The following is a 20,817-nucleotide window of genomic DNA, read 5'->3' on the forward strand; positions in this document are numbered from 1 at the left end:
TTACAGTTGAACAGATTCTTACATCACTAGCAAGATCTCGAGAAGCTTTGGCAGCTTTGAGTGTCAGTGTGTCCAGGCCAATATCACACGCTTTGGATTTATTCTTCTCCCAGTTCTCTTTGTATTTGATCTGTGAATGTGCATAAAGATCACTTAACAATACAATCAACACCTGTTAACTATAAATATGATTGACAAACAATGTGCCAAAGCTCTGGTATGTGTGAGGATAGGCTTACATCACTGACAAGTTCTGCATTGGCTTTGGCCTTTTTAAGATCTGGTGTATCTTGAGATAATGTATACTGCGTCTTTGTCTTCTCATAGTTTGCTTTGTAGTTCAGCTGTATAGTGAGAGTTTATATATTAGGTTTAGATGTTTATGTTAGATTAAGTGCACTGAAACACTTAATGAGAAGGACAATTTATGCTTACATTGCTGAGTTTATGGGCATTTATTCTGGCTTGCACAATTTCAGGAGTGTCCGTAACCTGGCAGAATTTAAGTTTGTCGATATGTTGTCTGTAGTTTTTCTGTGTGAACAAAAAAGAGCATCCGTTTTCATAGTTTGCTGTGTAAAGTTAATTTGAAGGTCTAAAGCAGGACTATACAAGCAATTAAAACTGGAATAATTATTGAAATACAATTCACTTTTCACAAGCTTTTCACAATAGAATACCCAATACAGAAGGTTTTAGTTCAAGACCAATAAAATTAATGGCAGACTTACATCTTTGAGAGGCTCCAGTTTTTTCTGTGTCTGGTAGGATGGTGTTATGTTGGCTGGATAGTTGTACTCACCCTGCACATTCTTCTCCTGCTCATACTTGGATTTGTAAGCGATCTGAAATCAGATGGTGTCAAAGCATACTGTATGTAAACACACTGCACTATGCCATGATGATCTATCTAAAAACTTCAGTATTTACTTAATCTTATATTCACAAATGTTAGCCAAAAGCTACCTGTTTTTACCCTAAAGTCTCTTGTGAAATGTTTTATTAATTTATATTTAGTAAATGAATAATGCAAATGTAAACTTTAGCAATAAAACTACATAAGAGAGGCAACATGTTCGGAAAAAGGATTGTGTCTTACATCACTGGCCAGCTTTCTGACGTTCATGGCATGCATCGTTTTTTTGTCGATGCCTGCCCCCTCATAGTGCCCCTTCATGTGATTTGTGTAATTCTCTTTGTATTTATTCTGTGGTCAAACAACAACACAGAGAAACAATTTTGCCACACCAACAGTATTCTCATTTCACTTAGATGGTTTATACAACCAAGTTTTCCATTTATATACAGTACAAAGTCATATATTTTCTACCCATTGTTCACCTCCCTCAGTAAATATGCTTGCATATGACTGCACACAAGTGCCCTGCACACTAACATCTTAAATATAGAGTATGCTGTCATTCTTTGTATGTAGCAGCCATATAACTGACGAGACACTCACATCGCTGGTATACTTGGCGATCTTTGACACATTCTTGAACTGTGGTGTTTCACAGTAGTTGATACTGTGGCCTTTGGTGGTCTCAAGGTCCTTCTTGTATTCAACCTGTATAAATAGAGGAAGTGTGAGTCAGGTAGGCAGTGACACTCTGGAATTTTAAATCTTTATCCCTTTTGGTGACCTTGATGCTCCTCAAACAGACACCCATGTGCTATTTTGACATTTGCTAGTCAATCTTGACAGAATGATGATGCATTATTGTTATAAGCATCATCAAGTATAAGCCATGGCATGTAGACAGGGTCAGAATTGAATGATGATGTTGTCCTCCTGACTTGTAAGACCTCTTTGTTTATGTCTGTGTGTGGCTGGACTCAGCAGGGGAGCTCATGGAAGAGACATGGAGAATGCAGGTATGGAGACTTTATGTCTGGATGTTCTGATGTCCGATGTGTTCTTTGATCCTGACTGTTTCTCTCTCTTTGCACTAATCCCAAAATGCAGACTGAGAAACCATGTTACCAGTCTATAGCTAACTAATCAATGCTACTTCCTAAAGATTTTTGAGAGGAGAAAAAACATAATCATTGGCGTTTGCAATGGAAAGCAGTACTAAAATTGCTCATACTTAGTTTTAGGGATCTGAATAAAGGCCAACCCGAAGAATGAATCTTTGGCACATAACTCATCATGCATTGTTTGAAAATAGACATGAATGATAACTCATAGTATGCGGATTGCTATTACTTTTCGAAGCAACTGGACTTACAATTTCTGCCTAGTGGAACATAAAACAACCTAAAATAAAGCCATTCTAGGGACCAGAATATCATAGAAACTTAATCCTTTTACTTGGAGCAGTAATCAGCAAGAAACCACCCAAAAACCTTAACGGATGCAACATTTGCAAAGGCAAGCGCCACTCACATTTTCATCCCAAAATGTAAAAATCTAGTTGCATGCATACTTGTAATTTCCCAAATTATCTGTTGTAAACTATAGTAACTAACTAAAAAAGAGATGCTGTTTTAGAGAAACCTTACTGATAATCCACCTAAAAAAACTATCAAAAATGTTAATAGTTTACAGTAGCTTAGCAATCATGCATTTGAACTCCACAACTAACCAGTGAGAGCATCATCCTGACACCATCCCTGAATGAGAGGCTTTTCTATTTTAAATGTAAAATGTTAAACCACTGAGTATCTTCTCAACTAATGTACAGGACTAGGGGTCAAAATCTGCTTACTTCGCTCACAATCTTGTTGATCTTGCATGCACTCTTCAGAGTCAGGTTGTCATCAGAGTTTAGAGTGTGGTATGCAGAAGATCCCTTCATCTTGTTCAGATCCTTCTTATATTTCAGCTGCAGGTTAAAAATGGAGAAAGGGGGACAAGGTAGGTGTTATTCAAACATAACAATACCAGAACGAGCTCAATCTGCTGTCCAGGATGCCTGATCAATCAGGAGGAATTCCTGTGGTGCGAGAGAACATTCACACAGTCAGTGTGTCTAAATATGTCCTCTTGATGCCTCTAGGGTGACAACATTGGATTCTTGGTGGAAGTCATGGGAGAAAATATCCATATTCCAACAGTGATGATGGGCCAAGGTGACGAAACATTGACTTAAAATTTTCTTTGCAGTCACCAGATTCCAATTCTCACAATTAAATGTGAAATATCTCAAATCTGAAACAGTGTCCTCTAAAGACAGACCACAAAAGTGGTGATACTTACATCACTGGCTATGTCATGGGCTTTCTTTGCCATCTGGTATCCAGGGGTTATCATAGCAGGAAAACTGCCCTTGCCTTTTTGCTGTTCATATTCTTCAGTGTAGGCATGCTAAGGGAATTAGAGACTCAGTTCAGAATAACTTTATCATATGACACTTTGTTTTCTCAAAGGGAATGCTCAATGTTTAGTGTAAACAAAATGGTACATTAGAGTTTGCATTCATCCTAAAAACAGAGGCACTGTCCAGGGTTCCATTTGACCAAAGAATTTCCATCACTTTTTCAGTTGTTTGTGATTACAGAATAAGGATTTTTTACGTTATTTTATAGAGATTGCATTAACAAAGAGCAATTTCTAGCTGATAAAATATTTTAGAGCTGAGCATAGCCAGAAAACAATTGATTCACTATAGAAATTTACATGACTTTTTCAGGCCTGTAAATCACAATTTCAAAATTCCCTAATATTTACAGGTTTTCCATGACTGATGGAACCCTGACAGAAAGTGTCCAGCAGTCTCACCTGACTGAAGTGCTCTGCGTTCTCTTTGGCCAGAACAAACTCTGCAGCCCCAGCAACAGTGCTGGCCTTCCCTTTAATCTCTTGCTCATATTTCTGCTGATACTTCACCTGCACACAAACAACACTGATTTTATAACCACCAGTTGTGTGGAGCTGATATACAGTGGCCACTGGACACTTAAGTCACACTTAAAATGGTCTGAATGGCATTGCATTGGATACCAAAATATCCTAGCAAGTGGCATCTGCAAAAAAATTATTCTAGACTTTTTCTCAGACAAACATTCTGAACCATTTTTGCAATTACTTTTAACCAACTAGTCCCAAAATTATTTTTAGTAGATTTACACAGGTGTCCTAGTTGACCAACTAGCTACATGTTAAGTTTATTATATTGACTATGGGTGTGTTCCAATAATGTTTCAAATTCAGGACGTTTTCTCTGTGAACATTATATCTATTTTATAATTTCAAACAAAACAATTCTTTTTCTAAATTCTTTGCTTGAAAAGTGTGGTTGTGCTATCTTTCTTTAAAATAAATGACACTTGCTTTGATATTTTGTTATCTAATGCATTGACATTCATACATTTTAAAATGTGGCTTTAAGGGATAGTTGACCCAAAAATGAAAATTCTCACATCATTTACTCACCCTCATGCCATCCCAGATGTGTATGACATTCTTTCTTCTGCAGAACACAAATTATGATTATACTGTATGTCAGCATAAAACTAATCCATAAGACTCCAGTGGTTAAATCCATGTCTTCAGAAGCGATACGATAGGTGTTGCGAGAAACATATCAATATTCAATTCCTTTTTTGCTAGAAATTCTCCTCCCTGCTCAGTAGGGGGCGATAAGCATGAACAATGTAAATCACCAAAAACACAAGAAGAAGAATGTGAAAGTGAATGTCAAAGTGGAGATTGACTGAGCAGGGAGGAGAATTTATAGTACAAAATGACTTAAATATTCATCTGTTTCTCACCCACACCTATCATATTGCTTCTGAAGACATGGATTTAACCACTGGAGTCTTATGGATTACGTTTATGCTGATTTATGTGATTTTTGGTGCTTCCAAATTGTGGCACCCATTCACTTGCATTGTATGGACCAAAAGAGCTGAGATATTCTTCTAAAAATCTTCATTTGAGTTCAGATGAAAGAAGGTCATACACATCTGGGATGGCATAAGGGTGAGTACTGAAAATGATGAGAGAATTTTCATTTTTGGGTGAACTATCCCTTTAAGTGTCCAAATACTTTTGGGGTCACTCTATGGATAATGCAAACACTATTTGGACACTTACTTTGCTGGCCATCTCGCCTGCTTTTTTGGCCACCTGGTATCCAGGAGTGAAGTGTGCTGGGAAACTGCCTTTGCCCCTTTGCTGTGCATAATCTTCAGTGTACACATACTGTTTTAAAGCATGAGATGCAGGATCAGCACATATGGACAATCTTCAGCCACACAGATCAAATAAAGAGCAAACCGCCTTATTTGTGAGTTAATGCTTACATCACTAGCAATCTTTCCCTGGTTTTTAGCTAGAAGTACATCAGGAGTATCTGTCACAGTGGTATACTTTGACAGTCTTTCTTCATGTCCTTTCCTGTACTCCAACTGAAAAGAAAATCATGGAAAATAATAGCTGTCATGCTGTCACATTTGCATGTCACAGTAATAAAGTGGATGATCTTATTGAACAGAGACACCTCTAGTTGCAACAGGGACTGTTTTACTTACACTGCTAGCCAGTGTGTTGGCTTTCATTGCCATCTCATATCCTGGAGTGATCATGGCAGGAAAGCTGCCCTTTCCTTTAGACTGCTGATATCCCTCTGAGTATTTCACCTGTAAACCATCATGAAGCATCTCAGACACCATATAAAGTATTCAGTGTCTGATTATCACATAAACAGGGGTAACCTGTACAGCAGGCAACATTTTATTGTCTGCGTGTAAAGATTCTTGAATATTCAAAATCATTTATGCAATTTTAGTGTGTTGTGCATATGTCAAATGTGCCCTTACATCACTGGCCAATGAAACTCCAGTCTTGGCATGTATGATCTCAGGTGTGTCTGCCAAAGAGGTAAATTGTGTGACATGCTCCTCATGGCCACTCTTGTACTCTATCTATAGCCCAAATTACAGTCACTCATTGTTATACATTATATATAATTCATTTGTTTTTTGGTGCAGCCAAAGATAATTAAAGTCATCATGTTTCAAAGCATTTCCCTATTGATTCTGAACCAGACCACTCACGTCACTGATGGTCTTCTGTGCCTGGCTCACACGTACAATTTCCTGGCTGGTAACACTGCCCGAGTACCAGGACTGTTGGCCCACAAACTCAGTTTGGTAGCCCTGCTGATTTCAGAAAGATTTGAAAGCAGTCACTAATTGGAATACAATCTTTCATTTTCATTATGGTTTTTATACACACAGCTATAAATATTTCAACATTTAACCCTCCTGTTGTCTTGGGGTCATTTTTGACCCGGGACAGGTAAATAATACATAAATGCCGTAACAGACTTTGTCAAGACCATCAAAACAAAATAATAATAAAAAATATTTGTTTATATCATTGTTTAAGAGAAATAACTACTTAAAACAAAAGTTCCTTTCATTGTCTTAATGGATCATAATGGCCCATATTGGAAGAACAAATTGGGACCTTTAACTTTTTTATTTTTTGAATGTTAAACATCTTTATTTATTTATTATTTATTGCACATCTAAAAATCTAATTTGACCCATAGATATTTAAAATTTTGTTACATTTAGCCCCTACCTAGCCCCATACTGTTCTCTAGCTTCCCTACCTGCTCCACTGGGTACTGCATCTTTTTAGTTTCAAACCTAACAAACTTATTTTTGCTACTTGCTTTGTTCACTAATGCCGTGAAGTGTGACTTATTTAAATAGTTTTTGGGTTATTATTAATATTTTTTGGTTACTCACCTGGCTGGCCTTACGAGCCTGTTCAGTTTCTTTTGATCTCATGTCATAGTGGAAAGTAGACATGTAGCACTCCCCTTCCTCACAATATTTATTCTAAAAAACCAGAGACAGGTGAACAGAGGGCTGTCAGAGCACAGGGTCAGGCTCACACTTCAGTGTTCTAAGGTGCATTGTAAAACATACAGTGCAGTTACAATGCAGCAGTGAATGTTATGGAATACCACATAGAAAGACAAATCCATAGAAATGCAATATAAGTGGGTCTAATGGGTCCCACAGAGAAAGAGATACAGAGAATGAGAGGGAGGGAAATGAGGCATGAAAGAAAGAGAGGTGAGCTATGTTCATGAGGTATACATTTAAACAGCAAATACATAAAGAAGGCCAGAGAAGGGATCATGTTACACCACAGAAATAACTTGGAGGAGAGATGATGTTCTCATTCCAAAATGATAGAATCAGTGGGGTTTTTGGGCTCTCCTAAAAACAGGCCAATGTCCCGACTCATATAGGGGAAAAGCTGGGTATTACAAGCAAAATGATTCCCATTCAATTCTTTAAATTCTTTGCTTGTAAATTACTGAGCTATTTTCAGATAATTAATACACTGACCATTCGCAGCAGCATCCTAGTGCAGCACTAGACAGTTTCAACAGCCCATCTACAAAGCTACTCTTTTATCATTTAAAACAAGAAAAGTTTTTTACATGCCTGCAGAACTTTGGAACAAGGTGGTTCAAATGCTTATAAATTTCAAAGCTAAAGTTTTTATTTAGATATTGCACTTAAATATTTCATATATTCTATATAATACACCTCAGTGTGGCATTGGTATCTTTGAACATTCAACTTGTAAAATACTCAGTCAAATAATGTTATTGAATACCACAACCAATATATAGCTCGAATTTAATTTTTTCAACCGAAACTTTTCTCTGTGACAGATGTACAGTATTGGCAGTTGTAATAACAAAGAATGGTTGTGTTTTTTTTGTGTCTGTGACATCATCAAAAAGCTCACCTCACTGATTGCCTCAGACTGCTTCTTGGCACTGATGTTGATTGGAGTCTCATAGACACTTGTGAATGTGTTGTTCTTTGGATTGTGCCTATGAGAGACAATATATATATATATATATATATATATATATATATATATATATATATATATATATATATATATATATATATATTCAACACACTGAATTGCCAGATTGTACAAATTATACTTTCAACCTGCACGAAGCAATGGAAATGCAATGCTAATTTACTGGAACACTGAGCCTTGATATAGGTCATGTGTTTTAATACTTAATGTTATAAATATATATATATATATATATATATATATATATATATATATATATATATATATATATATATATATATATATATATAATTTTCAATTAAAATGAGATCCCAGCCAAAAATTGCCCAAAACTTACACTTGGCAGTATGGCCTTTTCTGATGGCTGGCATAATTATTGGCTGTCAAAACCATCTTACAGACTTCACAGTGAAAACATGCTTTGTGCCAATTCTGAAAGAGAAAAGATTTTGAAAATATCTCAATCCAATTTGTCCACATAAGAGGAGACAGAAAAATCTGTCCAGCCTAATTAGTCTTGTTAGTTGTCATGCTTACAACATACTGTAACACACTTATAATAATAATAATAATAATAATAATAATAACACTCATAATGTAATACACTCATGATTATATGAACTGTTGTTCTAATTTGTAAGATCAATGGGACATTATAAGGGTACAAGGCAAGCTTACCTGACCAATAAGATTTATTTTCTCCGCTGGGTACACCACAAACCCACACCTAGCACACTTTTGAACATTCATGTTTTTGTCCGATTAAAACATCCGTTCCAATAAAAACTAAAAACTTGTACAGACAGTCAGTGCAGGTAAAGCAAGGCATCCCTGACAGTCCCTTGTTCCCACGACTGTCTTAGTCTCTTTCCTATGTTAAACTTAGATCTGGTCCCTGACATAGACCCTGTCTATTACTTGTCAGTGTGTGCAAAGATCCATCCCTCTTTGGCTGTTGCCGGTCAGCTGACTGGCTGTCCATCAGTCTGACTCTTAAAAGGAGAGAGAGATGTCACTGAATTGTGATCACGGTGTTGCTCACTTTGAGTAGCTTAGTCAGAGGCTTCAGGCTTTCTCTAAATACAGTAGGTGCATGAAGTCATGGCTAGATTGGTCGTTGCATGTGTAATGAACTGAAATGCAGTACATCTTGATCCTACTTACTTGTCACCTATGTATACATCCTCATTATTTCTCAGTCATGTTTTTATTTTTATTTTTATTTATTTTTTTAAATAAGCATATTCACTGTGCTATATACTACTGCTATATACTATTATTTAATTTACTGTAGTGTACATAAAACAATTTACAGTATAATATAATGGAGTGTTTCAATTTTCACACTTATTTTAACTCTTTTTGTATAATTTGGCAAAATTATATCAACTGGAAACAACGCCCAATAAAAATACTCTGCTTAAAAGTTATATTTCCCTTGAATTTTCTCTGTCACTTGATAAACAAGCTCACTAACTAACTATTGAGGGGAAAAAACAATTAGGGCCAACATTGTTGCTGTACTGGACATGACACCACAACTGTGAGTCTGTCGTAGCCTAATTTGTGAAAACGTTTAGATTATTATAGTTATAAATATGTAATAATTAATTTTTATAATGCATTTTTATTGTTAAAACAGTAAAAATCTATTCATATTAGGTATTTGAAAAGAAACAAATATTAAAAATGAAGGCCTGCTAAAACGTTTCTAATGCAGTTTAAATGAGACCCTCATATAAGAAAAAGAAAAAAAGTTGAAATCTGTTCGTTTTGATGGAAATCAATCCCGGCAACATGAAATGATCCAAAGTTGAAGAAACACCCAAAGATATTTGTTAATTTCTTACAAAATTTAAGAAATGTATAATATTTTTTCCCCAAAATATATACAGAATATGACATAATTAATAAAGTTTACCATAACATAAAATTGTTTATTAATATTACAAATATACAGTATTATAATTACTATAATATGTACTGTATAATATAGTATAATTTTTTGATTTTTTTATTTATATGATAAATATTATAACTTAATAATAACTTAATTATTATTATTATTATTATTATTATTATTATTATTATTATTGTTGTTGTTGTTTATTTTAGCTTAATACGTTTAAATTGACAATAAATATATTATCTAGATTTAAAAATGTATGTATATAAAAATCTAGCAAATACATGTTATCCGAAAACAGCATGTATGTAATTATTTCGGACTGATGACACGTGTCACAACTTCAGAACTTTTCTATTGGCTGTGTCTCGTTTCAAAGGACTAGTCCTAGCTAGCGCGCAGCTTTCGAAACGAGACACAGCTATTGTATTTCATAAATAAACAGGAAGTGTATAAACAATAGTTTTTACATCCTACTAGTTGGCTCTGTTTCTTTAAAATAAAGCGACACTATAGGAAAATCAGAGAGGAGGATCAGGACAGATTGGAAGTAGTTTCATTTTCTGTGTAGTGTTGATCTTGAGCTGTTGTTACTTGGAAGAACATTCCTCACAGAACAGAAGTTGATATGACAGAAATGTAAGTTCTGACTGTAAAGATTCAGTATTGTTATGAAAACATCTAGGTACGCAAACTTCATTTTTTATTAGCTACAAACTGCATCAAACTTTGTGTTGTAATGGTAAACATCACGCGAAGAAGCGTTAGGAAATCAGCTTTATTTTTTAAATAAATACATGTATTTATTTAATAAGTATCTAGGGTTATAAACAAGTGGTTATGAACATTGTCGAATGTGAAAAAAAAATGTTAAAGAAATAAAATAATGCTAAAAAAACAAGTAGTCAGCGAATAACGGTAAACTTCAGAGGAGTGGTTAAGCCTTTTCGCAAGTCAGTTTAACTTTTAAAACACATTACATATGTTCTTATAATGTAATAATATTCTAGCATCAATAATTGCTAATGCTAATAAAATGTACATTTGACTTTGTACTCGGCTTGTTGTTGGTGTTATAAGAGGAAGTGGTGAACCTTTGTGAAAACACTTAAATACAGCTTTACTTTTTCAGCTACCTCAAGACTAAACTAAATACACAAAAAAACACAGGGGTTTTATTTTCCCATGAGCCATAAATAAGAGTAAAAAAATAAATAAATACATCAATAAATAAACAGTTAAGATGGCATAACATACAAGTGAAAGCAAAAGTTCTGGCTGAGGGGTTTTTGGTAATGTACACGTATGTGTAATAACAAAGGAACAAAAGTCCATGGCTTTGTTTAAAAGGGACTTTAGGACAGTTGGAATTGCACACATTTACCGTGGTAACCATAGTGTCCTCTAAAATACTACATACAACTGTAACATTTTGCGATGAAGAGGAGGAGGGCGTGGCCGAAGGGTGCACTGCTGGCACTGAGTCAACTAATCAGAGGGAGAGAGAGATAAAGGGGAGCCGGAAATGCCAGTTGGAGAGAGAGCGCGAGCCAGCCACATCTGGCTGCTGTGTGTGTGTGTGTGTCTATGTGTTTGTGTTTACGTTGATTTAAGTTAATTTATGGCATTAAAAGCTACGTGTACTGTTCAGCCGATTCCCGCCTCCTCCTTGCCCACCCTTTACCTGTTATATTGGTGCCAAAACCCAATGTAGCAGGAAGGAGGGATGCGCTGTCATGGAGTCCTCGCCACTACCGTCTGCCAGGGGAGGAGCTGCTGCCATCCGCCAGGGGACGGAGGAGTCGCTGCCGGGTGTCGGAGGAACCGCTGCCGTCCTCCAGGAAGGGGAGGAGCCGTTCCGTCTGCCAGGGGTCGGAGGACTCGCTGCCGTCCGCCCGGGAAGGAGCGGCTGTCATCCACTAGAGGGCGGAGGAGTGGCTGAGGATCAGACGACAGCGTGTCCGGGGACCAGCGAGCAAGTTTCTCTCTCTCTCTCTCTCTCTCTCTCTCTTACTCTCTCTCTCTCTCTCACTCTCTCTCTCTCTCTCTCTCTCTCGCTCTGTGTGTCCCCCGCTCACCCTTTCCCTCTCCCCACTCCCCTCATCTCTAACCAGGTTCACAGGAGGCGGGGTGGACCATCGGCTGGCAGAACGGCCGGAAGAGCAGTGTCTCCCCTCCAGAGATGGGGGGAGTAAGCCAGTCCGGATGGCGCCCCGTCCTGAATCGGGCAGGGGAGGAGTGTGACAAGGAGGAGGGCATGGCCGGGCCATGAGGGTGCTGTCGTGGAGTCCTCGCCGCTGCCGTCTGCCAGGGGAGGAACTGCTGCCGTCCGCCAGGGGACGGACGAGCTGTTCCGTCCGCCAGGGGTCGGAGGACTCTCTGCCGTTCGCCCAGGGAGGAGTGGCTGTCATCCACCAGAGGGCAGAGGAGTGGCTGAGGACCAGACAACAGCGTGTCCGGGGACCAGCGAGCAAGTTTCTCTCTCTCTCTCTCTCTCTCTCTCTCTCTCTCTCTCTCTCTCTCTCTCTCTCTCTCTCGCTCTCTCTCTCGCTCTGTGTCTCCCCCGCTCGCCCTTTCCCTCTCCCCACTCCCCTCATCTCTAACCAGGATCCCAGGAGGCGGGGTGGCACATCGGCTGGCAGAACGGCCAGAAGGGCAGCATCTCCCCTCCAGAGATGGGGGGGAGTAAGCCAGTCCGGATGACGCCCCGGCCTGAATCGGGCAGGGGAGGAGTGTGACAAGGAGGAGGGCGTGGCCGGGCCATGAGGGTGCACGGCCGGCGCTAAGTCAACTTATCAGTGGGAGAGAAAGATTAAGGGGAGCCGGAGACACCAGTTCGAGAGAGAGAGAGAGAGCCGCTGTGTGTGTGTCCATGTGTTTGTTGATTTAAGTTCATTTATGACATTAAATGTTACGTTTACTGTTCAGCCGGTTGCCGCCTCCTCCTTGCCCACCATACCCCCTTAAATTTTTGTAAAATCCTTTTCAATTAAAATGGGATCTCCTTCATAAAATCTATCTGTCCTTTTAATGTTCTTATTTTGATGTCAGTGGTGGACAATACTAAGAAATCACAGTTTTATTGCAGTAAGAACTAGTAATTTGTATAGGTTGAGTGAAGTAACAGCTTTCATTCTTGTCTTCAGAATAGATGAAGAAACTCTGACTGCTGAGATTGAGGTGACAGAGGAGGATCAAGAGAACTGTGGAGAAGGAGATGTGACAGATGCAAAACCTGGCTGGAAAGGGATATTGAAACATTTTGTCAGGTGAGACTCTATTATACATCTAAACATCTAGGCCTAGACATCTTACATCTGTAATATTCCAAATAAATATTCCATGTAGTCTCTCAATTGAAATAAGGTCATGAAAGTTGCATGCATAGTAATTATAAAAGAATAAGCCAAATAATGATTAAGTTGTTTTAGCATGTCATGCCACAGGTCAACTTCACAATAATATTTTACATCAACTACCATAGCACAATCTTCAGACATGTCCTACACTAGATGGCGCCACAGTCCACTTCGTAAATGACGAGCTGTAGCAATACTAATCAAACTTGCATCATAATCATTTGGATATGCCTGTTTATTAGAGGTTAAGATTTGGTGTTTTTTTATGACAGTACTCAAATGAAAAACTCTGCAATATCAGTGCTAGTGAGTGTGTTCTACCGATAATTCACTGATCTGTTTAACAGCAACAAATAGTCCATATACGTGTACGTGTTTTGAGACGCTCATGATAACTTTTTTCATAGCTCATCATTATGAAAGCATAATGCAAAAATGATATAGACATCTGCATATTTAGAATTATGCTTGACCAGTTTGACTCTTTTTGAGATTCAGATTGTCACTTTTGAGCATGCTTGCTCTGCCTAACTGGGCTAGTGTGTAACGCATGCCTGTGCTTGATTGTATGTTTGTCAGTAGAAGTGAGCTAATGTCCTGTATGAACCTAGTTGAGGGGTTTGAATAGGCCTTTCGAAAGCTCTGGGGGTTGCCGTGGGTGCTGACTCAGGTAGCGTGCACCGCCCCTGCCCAGCGGAGCCACCACTTCACTCTTTATAGAGTATAGAGCATGCCAGGATCCTAGCACACACCACATCACACGACAAGGAAAAAATCCACTCAAAGAGCCAAAATTTGGGACAAATTCAGCAGAGCTAGACAGAGGAACAACACATTTCAATGCAGAGTGGCGTACCATTAAATGAAGAGCCCAGGTAGGAGAGTGCTCAGATGGGATATGAGGTAGGGAGGAAAGCCAGGGTCTAGTTGGGGGGGAGGGGGGCTGCTTCCCAGATCACATGGGATATCTGTGGAACAGTTTGTGTTTTAGAGAGAGAGAGTGTATAGGCAGGAACCCATTGTTATGATTGGGTAACGTGATGACTAGGCTCTTCTGGAATACAGGCACATATTGTACATCCATTGGCCACTATGGCCTACCAATCTGGATAGATCCTTTGGAAATTTGACAATTACGATATGAGATGTCTGTGAGAAGTTTTCCTTCAGGCATGTGGAATATTATCTCTTGGGGACAGTGTGTAGGTTTAGAGCAGCTAATATTATGATTGATAAGGGGACTTCATCATTTTTATGAGGCTGGAGGATAGTCTGGTTAGCAGTTATTTCATATTCTCTCACATGCATGGTTGTATTTCGCTTGAGGTTTGATTGTTTGTCTACTTACAGAGCTATGTTTTAGAACACCCAGTATAATTTTTTCCATTAAGTTGCTATAGCATATGCTTGTTTAAAGTATGTGATGATCTTTGTTTGGAGGCCAGAATTTCTGTCATAGAGTTGCCATGTACAGTAATAGATTGGTCAGCTGTCCATCTCTGTTTCTCAGTAAGAAGAAGGATGGCAAGTTGCAGGAAAAAGGGCAATCTTCTGAAAGCCATTACAAGGTTGTTTCACCAACATTCCAGTATAAGATGAGCCACCAGCGCGTTGGCAAGTGCATCATCATCAACAACAAGAACTTTGATGAAAAGACAGGTGAGTCTTCTTCCTTCCCATAAGAAAGAAAAATCAGAAGTGAGATCTATTTCATATCTCAGTTGCTTCTCCTAGACAGTAATGAGATTAATTGGAGGGTAAAAATAGTATCCTGCTTTTCAGATAAATAAGTCTCCTGTGTCTAAGAAAAAGATCCCAGTTTGTTTGTTAGTTTTAGAAGAGATTTCAAAAATGTCTCAAACTGTGCTCAGATTTGCCAACATACCAAAATCTACCATCAAATGTCATAGATTTCAATAGGAACTGAAACATTTCTCATCAAATTCTTCCAAGAAATCTTCCAAGATCTCAGCTATACTATCCACATTAAGTTTTTAGAATTAGACTTATTTCTATAAAGACTTATGACTTGTCTTGATGTACTGTTTGTCAACAAGTGTTTTATTTCATTTTATTAGAGAAACATCTGATTTTAGGAGAAACAACTGAGACCAAGTTGATAGCCAACTTAGAACTCCATAAAACTTTTGAGCAATACAAGTTTCCTCTGGGATATGTCTGCCCATTTTAAAGAACCAATATTTATCAATATTTACAAGCTATATTTTAAATAGCTCACTGCGTGTAATAACAGTTATTTAGATAATATGCACATTAACAAAGGAAAAGGTCATTGACTTACGTCGTGAAGTCATTTTGTTAATTAAACTGTGAAAAATGTGCAATGTTAACTAAGTTTAAAAATACTGATGTAAAAATTTGCAGTTTGGCTAATGCTGCATGCTTCGTGCTCTGTGTTTAAGGGATGAATGTACGCAATGGCACAGATCGTGATGCAGGAGAGCTGTTCAAATGCTTTAAAAGCTTGGGCTTTGAAGTTTTCATCTACAATGACCAGACCTGTAAGAATATGGAACGGCTTCTTAAAGAAGGTGAGTGACAAAAAGTGTTTCTTTACCCCACATCATTAAAGTGTTTCATTGGAATTATGCAAATAAACATTTAAAGTATTCTGCTAGGGGCTGTTGTTACTGAAAACATACAGAAAGTACTAGTATATCATTTGGAAAAAATCTAAAACCATGTCATTGGAACATTTGCAGAATGTGGTTGGGCTGCCAGATTGTTAAAAAGACTGCATCATGACATTTGTTGTTTTGATTGTTTTTCTGTGTGTATTATTTAAACTTTTTTTTGGGGGGGGTGGGGGGAGTTCCTCTTGGAAACAGAAATGTCTTGAAGCAAAGTTTCTAATTTTGTTTGTCAAGTGTGTAAGCTTACAGTAATCAATTCAGTTTGTCAAACATTACATTTATATGTCTCTGGTTCTTACTTTAAGTCTCTGATGCCCTCTACAGTCTAGAAGCCCAAACTACTTCTGTGTTGTACTGTTGCACCCCCTGCTGTTTGCAAACCTACAGCCATTAACTTATTTTTAAATGAACTTTTTGTGACACCTGTCAATGCCAACTTAAAAAATATATTTTTGTGCTTCCAAAAATGGAATTATTAAACTGTTGACTCACCATCGACAATTTCTACCCCCTTTGGTGCGTGTTAAATAAGTGTTTGTTAATTTTGGACCCTGCCTACAGTTTATCTGTGTTTTAAGCTAAAACTGAAGTTTAATAAGAGTAAGCTCTTACTTGAGTGTCTTAAACTTTTGTGTTTGCACGTGTTTGTCAGTCTCGGACGAGGACCACAGTGACAGCTCCTGCTTCGCCTGCATCCTGTTGAGTCACGGTGAGGAGGGCATGATTTACGGCACGGACGGAGCCATGCCCATCAAGAGCATGACCTCGCTCTTCAAAGGAGACATGTGCAAGAGCCTCGTGGGAAAGCCCAAGCTCTTTTTCATCCAGGTAAGAGGAGCAGGGCCACAGGAGGATTATGGGAGGAGAGAGGAGGAGGAGGAGGAGGAAAACCTACACACAACGGTGTCTATTGTTTTAATGCCATTTCATTTGCACTGGAGGTCTTTTTGAGGCACGTTTCAAATGGATGTTGACATGGTCACGTGTTTTTAATGGCAGGCTTGTCGAGGTTCAGAGTTTGATGATGGCATACAGACAGACTCAGGACCACCCAATGACACAATAGAGACAGATGCCAATCCAAGACACAAGATTCCAGTAGAGGCAGACTTCCTGTTTGCATACTCTACTGTTCCAGGTAATGTAGACCCTTCAATACTTTTTACTTTATAACTTCTGTCACTGTGGGTTTAATTATGGTATGAGGCATGAAGGAAGTTTAGTTCCAGAGATTTCTGGAATATTTGCCTTACTCTTCCTTACTGCTCCATGACCCTGCATTAAAGTCATGTATATTAATACTTTTTTCTCCATTTAAAACGTTTTACTCCTAAAGAAATTAACTGTAATTTTGAAACATATGTATAAAATCATGAGCACTCACATGAGATGAAGACTCTAGTCACATCAGTAACCAGTAACCACATGACCAGCTGAATACACCTCGCTTAATCTCAGTAACCATCTTGTTATTGGACACTTTCACTCTTGGATTAAATTAATCATGGCTGATTGTGAATAGTGAATTTCTCCAATGGCATATGTAACTGAAAACTATTGATTTTGAATGATGCTGCATCCACACCACTAGGTGTCACTGTAAGTCCAAGATGACGCAAACAAAAAGTTACTGAGTGCACCTTTATAGCAATAAGCCACGAGAGGTTGTGCGTTACAGTTGTTTTACCGTGGGTAAAGGGTGTTCTTAGTCACAATGTGAAGTGGACTCAAGTGGCATACTGCTTTTATAAAGTGGCAGCAACAGCAATTTGATAAAAGACACCAACAGCGATGTCTTATTTGTGAGCAAATCGTACATTTGAGTCATTTTTTTTTTTTTTTTTCAGTAAATTGGTCAAAACCAATTCATTACCGAATCAGTTTAAATCAAAATCTATTTTAAAAATCCATATCCAGTAATCACAGATCACTGGAAAGGTCTTTGAAAAGTCATGGAATTTTAATTCTTTTTTAATTACAGGTGTGGATTTATACTTATTTCACAACGTCTTCAAACGCAGCTTCTCCAGTCGGAATTGTCAGTTTTATAACAATGACGTGACAGTGATATTACTGCTATGACATTACAGTATTGTAACATTCTTACACGTTTGTTTTTACAGGTTATTACTCCTGGAGGAATCCGGGCAGAGGGTCCTGGTTTGTCCAAGCGCTCTGTAATGTTCTTAATGAGTTCGGCAAGCAACTTGAGATCATGCAGATCCTCACACGGGTCAACTACATGGTGGCCACCAGCTTCGAGTCCTGGTCAGAGGACCCCCGTTTTAGCGAGAAGAAACAAATACCCTGCGTGGTCTCCATGTTGACAAAAGAGCTGTACTTCAACTGATCTGAATAGACCATTTCACATCCTTTGCTCCATCTGCCTTTTCTCAGAAAGCACAGATGTTCTTGCCAAGGACGTCAAGGAATATTTCACCCAAAAATGAAAATTCTGTCATTATTTACTCACCCTAATGTTGTTGCAAACCTGTATGTCTTTCTTCCGTGGAACACAAAAGGTGAAATTTTAAAAAGTAATCTCTGTGTTTATTTGCCATATAATGAATAGTGACTCTGGTCTGTCAAGCTTGAAGAAGGACAATAAAACAATAAAAGCACAGCAAAAGAAATAGGGAGAAAGAAATGAATGTGTTTAGAGTGACATTAGGGTGGATAAATAGTAACAGAATTCTCATTTCTGGGTGAATTATTCCTTTAACAGTAGCACACTTTTAATCTGTGATCTTTTAACAAATAATAGCCAAACTGTTATCCTTTTTTGTCATTAATCTGCCATACAGAAGGAAACCTCAATGAAATACTTGAGCAAAATATTTGTTACATACATTTTAGGAATTGTTAAACAGTGCACATTTCCACATAGCAGACAGTGAAGACACATCGGATGTGCAAAGACTGACCACTGACTGACTGACTGACTGACTTCACTCGACCAATCGGTCACAACATTCAGGGATGATCCAAACCCAGCTGGAAGCGGTGTTGTTTGTGTGTGAAAGCAATTTTTTACGTCATGCTGGGCATACGGACAGCGAAAAGGTTTTCCTCTGTGCTACTTCATGTTCAAGTTTTGGTGGTTCGACTTCACTTCCACATTTTATTCCAGGGAACAGTGATGTCACATTTGATTTGATCTTTGTTAACTGGCAGTGTAAAATATCCATGTTGCTTTGCCAACTTTGAAAGTTTGCTGCCAACTTTCTCAATAAAATGCCAGTGGCTTTTTATGGCTCAAAGGCATCTGGTCTTTTGGAGTATCAATCTACTTATACTAAGTTCTTGCCTTAGTCAAAGTTTCAAAGATCAGCTATTTCATTTTTGTTGCTGTGAAAAACCGGCTGGAAAAAGGAGTGGAACCGGCAATGGAGTGGGACTTATCTATTATGTTTTATTTGTTTGTCAGCATCTCATCTGTCATTGATACTCTTGGAATTTTTTACGTCCAAGACTGAACCTCGCCACTAAAGTAAACTTTATTTTTCTATTCAACCTACTGTGCCACCAAGAGCAATGGTAGTTTTTATTGCTTGATATCTTAGCTTCAGCCCAGCAGTCTATGATTTTTCTTTATAAGTGTCATCATTTGGCTTGGATTCGAATTATCATTTCCATAAGTCCTTAAGTTTGACCTGCAAAGATACTGAATGGTTCTTTCACATTTTTCTGTCACCGCTTATCAAAAGTTTAATCCACTTGCCTGTTGATATTTTCAGCTGTTCAATTCTAAGCATGAATGGCCATTTGTAGCATTTTAGCATTGGTTTGGTTTGGTTCGTAGTCCAGAATTCTCTTCAAAGGGGGTTAAAGAAAGGTCTTGAATGGAAATGGAGTGGCAAATAGTGTGGTAATGCTGACACCTGCCTGTTTTAGAGGCTATTCATCATCCCTCAATAGTTAGTTTACAAAAAAAAAAAAAAAAAAAAAAATGTACCCTCTGTATTCAAGATGTAATTTTAAGCAAAGTGAATCTTAAGTTATCTGATGTTTTGTATTGATTTGTCTATAATCCTCAGAGGCAGCTATTGTACCACTGGTAACCAGTTTTACCATTTATCATCTGTCCCAGCTGACCTGATATACTCTTTCAAACTTAAATGAATATTTCACCCTAAAATGAAAGTTCTGTAATTATTTTACCCACCTTGTATGGTATATTTTGGTGTAACATAAAATGAGCATTTTTTAAGAACCTTTATGAAGCCTTTACCTATACCACATTTCACTGTCAAGCTCAAAAAAGGACCAAAAACACAACTGAAAAAAAAAATAGTCCATATGACTTGTGCACTATATTCCAGGTCTTCTGAATCAATACAGTACAATAGCTTTTTGTAAGGAACAGACTGAAATTAAGGAAATTATTAAAAAAAATAAAAAAAAAAAAAATCCTTTCTACTGCATCTCTCTAATTGTAGGGAAAAGAGCTGCGTAAAGATTCATTAAAATTTGTCCTTTTGTGTGCCACAAAAAATAACAGCACATAGGTTTGAAACAACATGAGGATAAGTAAATACAGAATTATAAATTTTGGGTGAACTATTCCTTTAATGAAAGGCTCTGTTGGCTGGTTGTGTTTGGTTTTGCTTAACACTTTCTTTCCTGACAGTTCATTCTGTGTATTTCATTCTCATTTATTCATACACTATTCATCCAGAGAACACACTGAATCTGCCAGCCAGTGCACCAACTAACTGCACCGATAAGGCCCTCTCCTCTTTATGCATGGATTATTAGTGAAGTGCTCCGACTTGTTTTGAAATGGAATTGAAGAGGAAAAAATATCAATTTTATTGTAAATTAGTTTAAATTCTAAATGCTTTACAGTGATAATGAAAATTTTTAAATGATTATATATGATATTTTTGGGTCAAATGCCCTGAAACAATTGTTTGTACTGTGCTAGCATTATATTTTTTTATATATATTTTGTTTCATTTACTTCACATCAAATGACTGCATTAGTTAGCAATTTACTGTGTTGTATTAAAATACTTTATTGAACTTTTTGTCATTTTTTATTTATTTTTTTGCCACTACTTCATGTCAATTATAAATTACATG

At 37.7% G+C, this 20,817-nt stretch overlaps 2 protein-coding genes across 2 annotated transcripts in view; one reads left to right on the forward strand and one right to left on the reverse strand.

Moving 5' to 3' along the window:
- The window catches only part of LOC127426872 (nebulin-related-anchoring protein-like), a 30,911-nt gene extending 22,348 nt beyond the window's left edge, over positions 1 to 8,563 (reverse strand). The window contains 18 exon segments of the mRNA XM_051673942.1: positions 23 to 130; positions 240 to 344; positions 436 to 534; positions 732 to 845; positions 1,100 to 1,207; positions 1,463 to 1,567; positions 2,712 to 2,828; positions 3,203 to 3,310; positions 3,725 to 3,832; positions 5,042 to 5,149; positions 5,251 to 5,355; positions 5,479 to 5,586; positions 5,767 to 5,871; positions 6,004 to 6,111; positions 6,694 to 6,798; positions 7,727 to 7,814; positions 8,151 to 8,245; positions 8,492 to 8,563. Coding sequence (XP_051529902.1) covers positions 23 to 130; positions 240 to 344; positions 436 to 534; positions 732 to 845; positions 1,100 to 1,207; positions 1,463 to 1,567; positions 2,712 to 2,828; positions 3,203 to 3,310; positions 3,725 to 3,832; positions 5,042 to 5,149; positions 5,251 to 5,355; positions 5,479 to 5,586; positions 5,767 to 5,871; positions 6,004 to 6,111; positions 6,694 to 6,798; positions 7,727 to 7,814; positions 8,151 to 8,245; positions 8,492 to 8,563 — 1,866 coding nt within the window.
- A 1,597-nt stretch (positions 8,564 to 10,160) lies between these two features.
- LOC127426898 (caspase-7-like) lies at positions 10,161 to 20,142 on the forward strand. The gene is made up of 7 exons (XM_051674020.1): positions 10,161 to 10,358; positions 12,866 to 12,988; positions 14,589 to 14,737; positions 15,502 to 15,630; positions 16,385 to 16,560; positions 16,732 to 16,870; positions 17,856 to 20,142. Exons 1-7 carry the CDS (start codon positions 10,348 to 10,350, stop codon positions 18,080 to 18,082), a joined length of 954 nt encoding a protein of 317 aa, XP_051529980.1. The 5' UTR covers positions 10,161 to 10,347; the 3' UTR covers positions 18,083 to 20,142.
- The last annotated feature ends 675 nt before the right edge of the window (positions 20,143 to 20,817 follow it).

Source organism: Myxocyprinus asiaticus, chromosome 36 (assembly GCF_019703515.2).
Source record: "Myxocyprinus asiaticus isolate MX2 ecotype Aquarium Trade chromosome 36, UBuf_Myxa_2, whole genome shotgun sequence".
Taxonomy (NCBI): Eukaryota; Metazoa; Chordata; class Actinopteri; order Cypriniformes; family Catostomidae; genus Myxocyprinus; species Myxocyprinus asiaticus.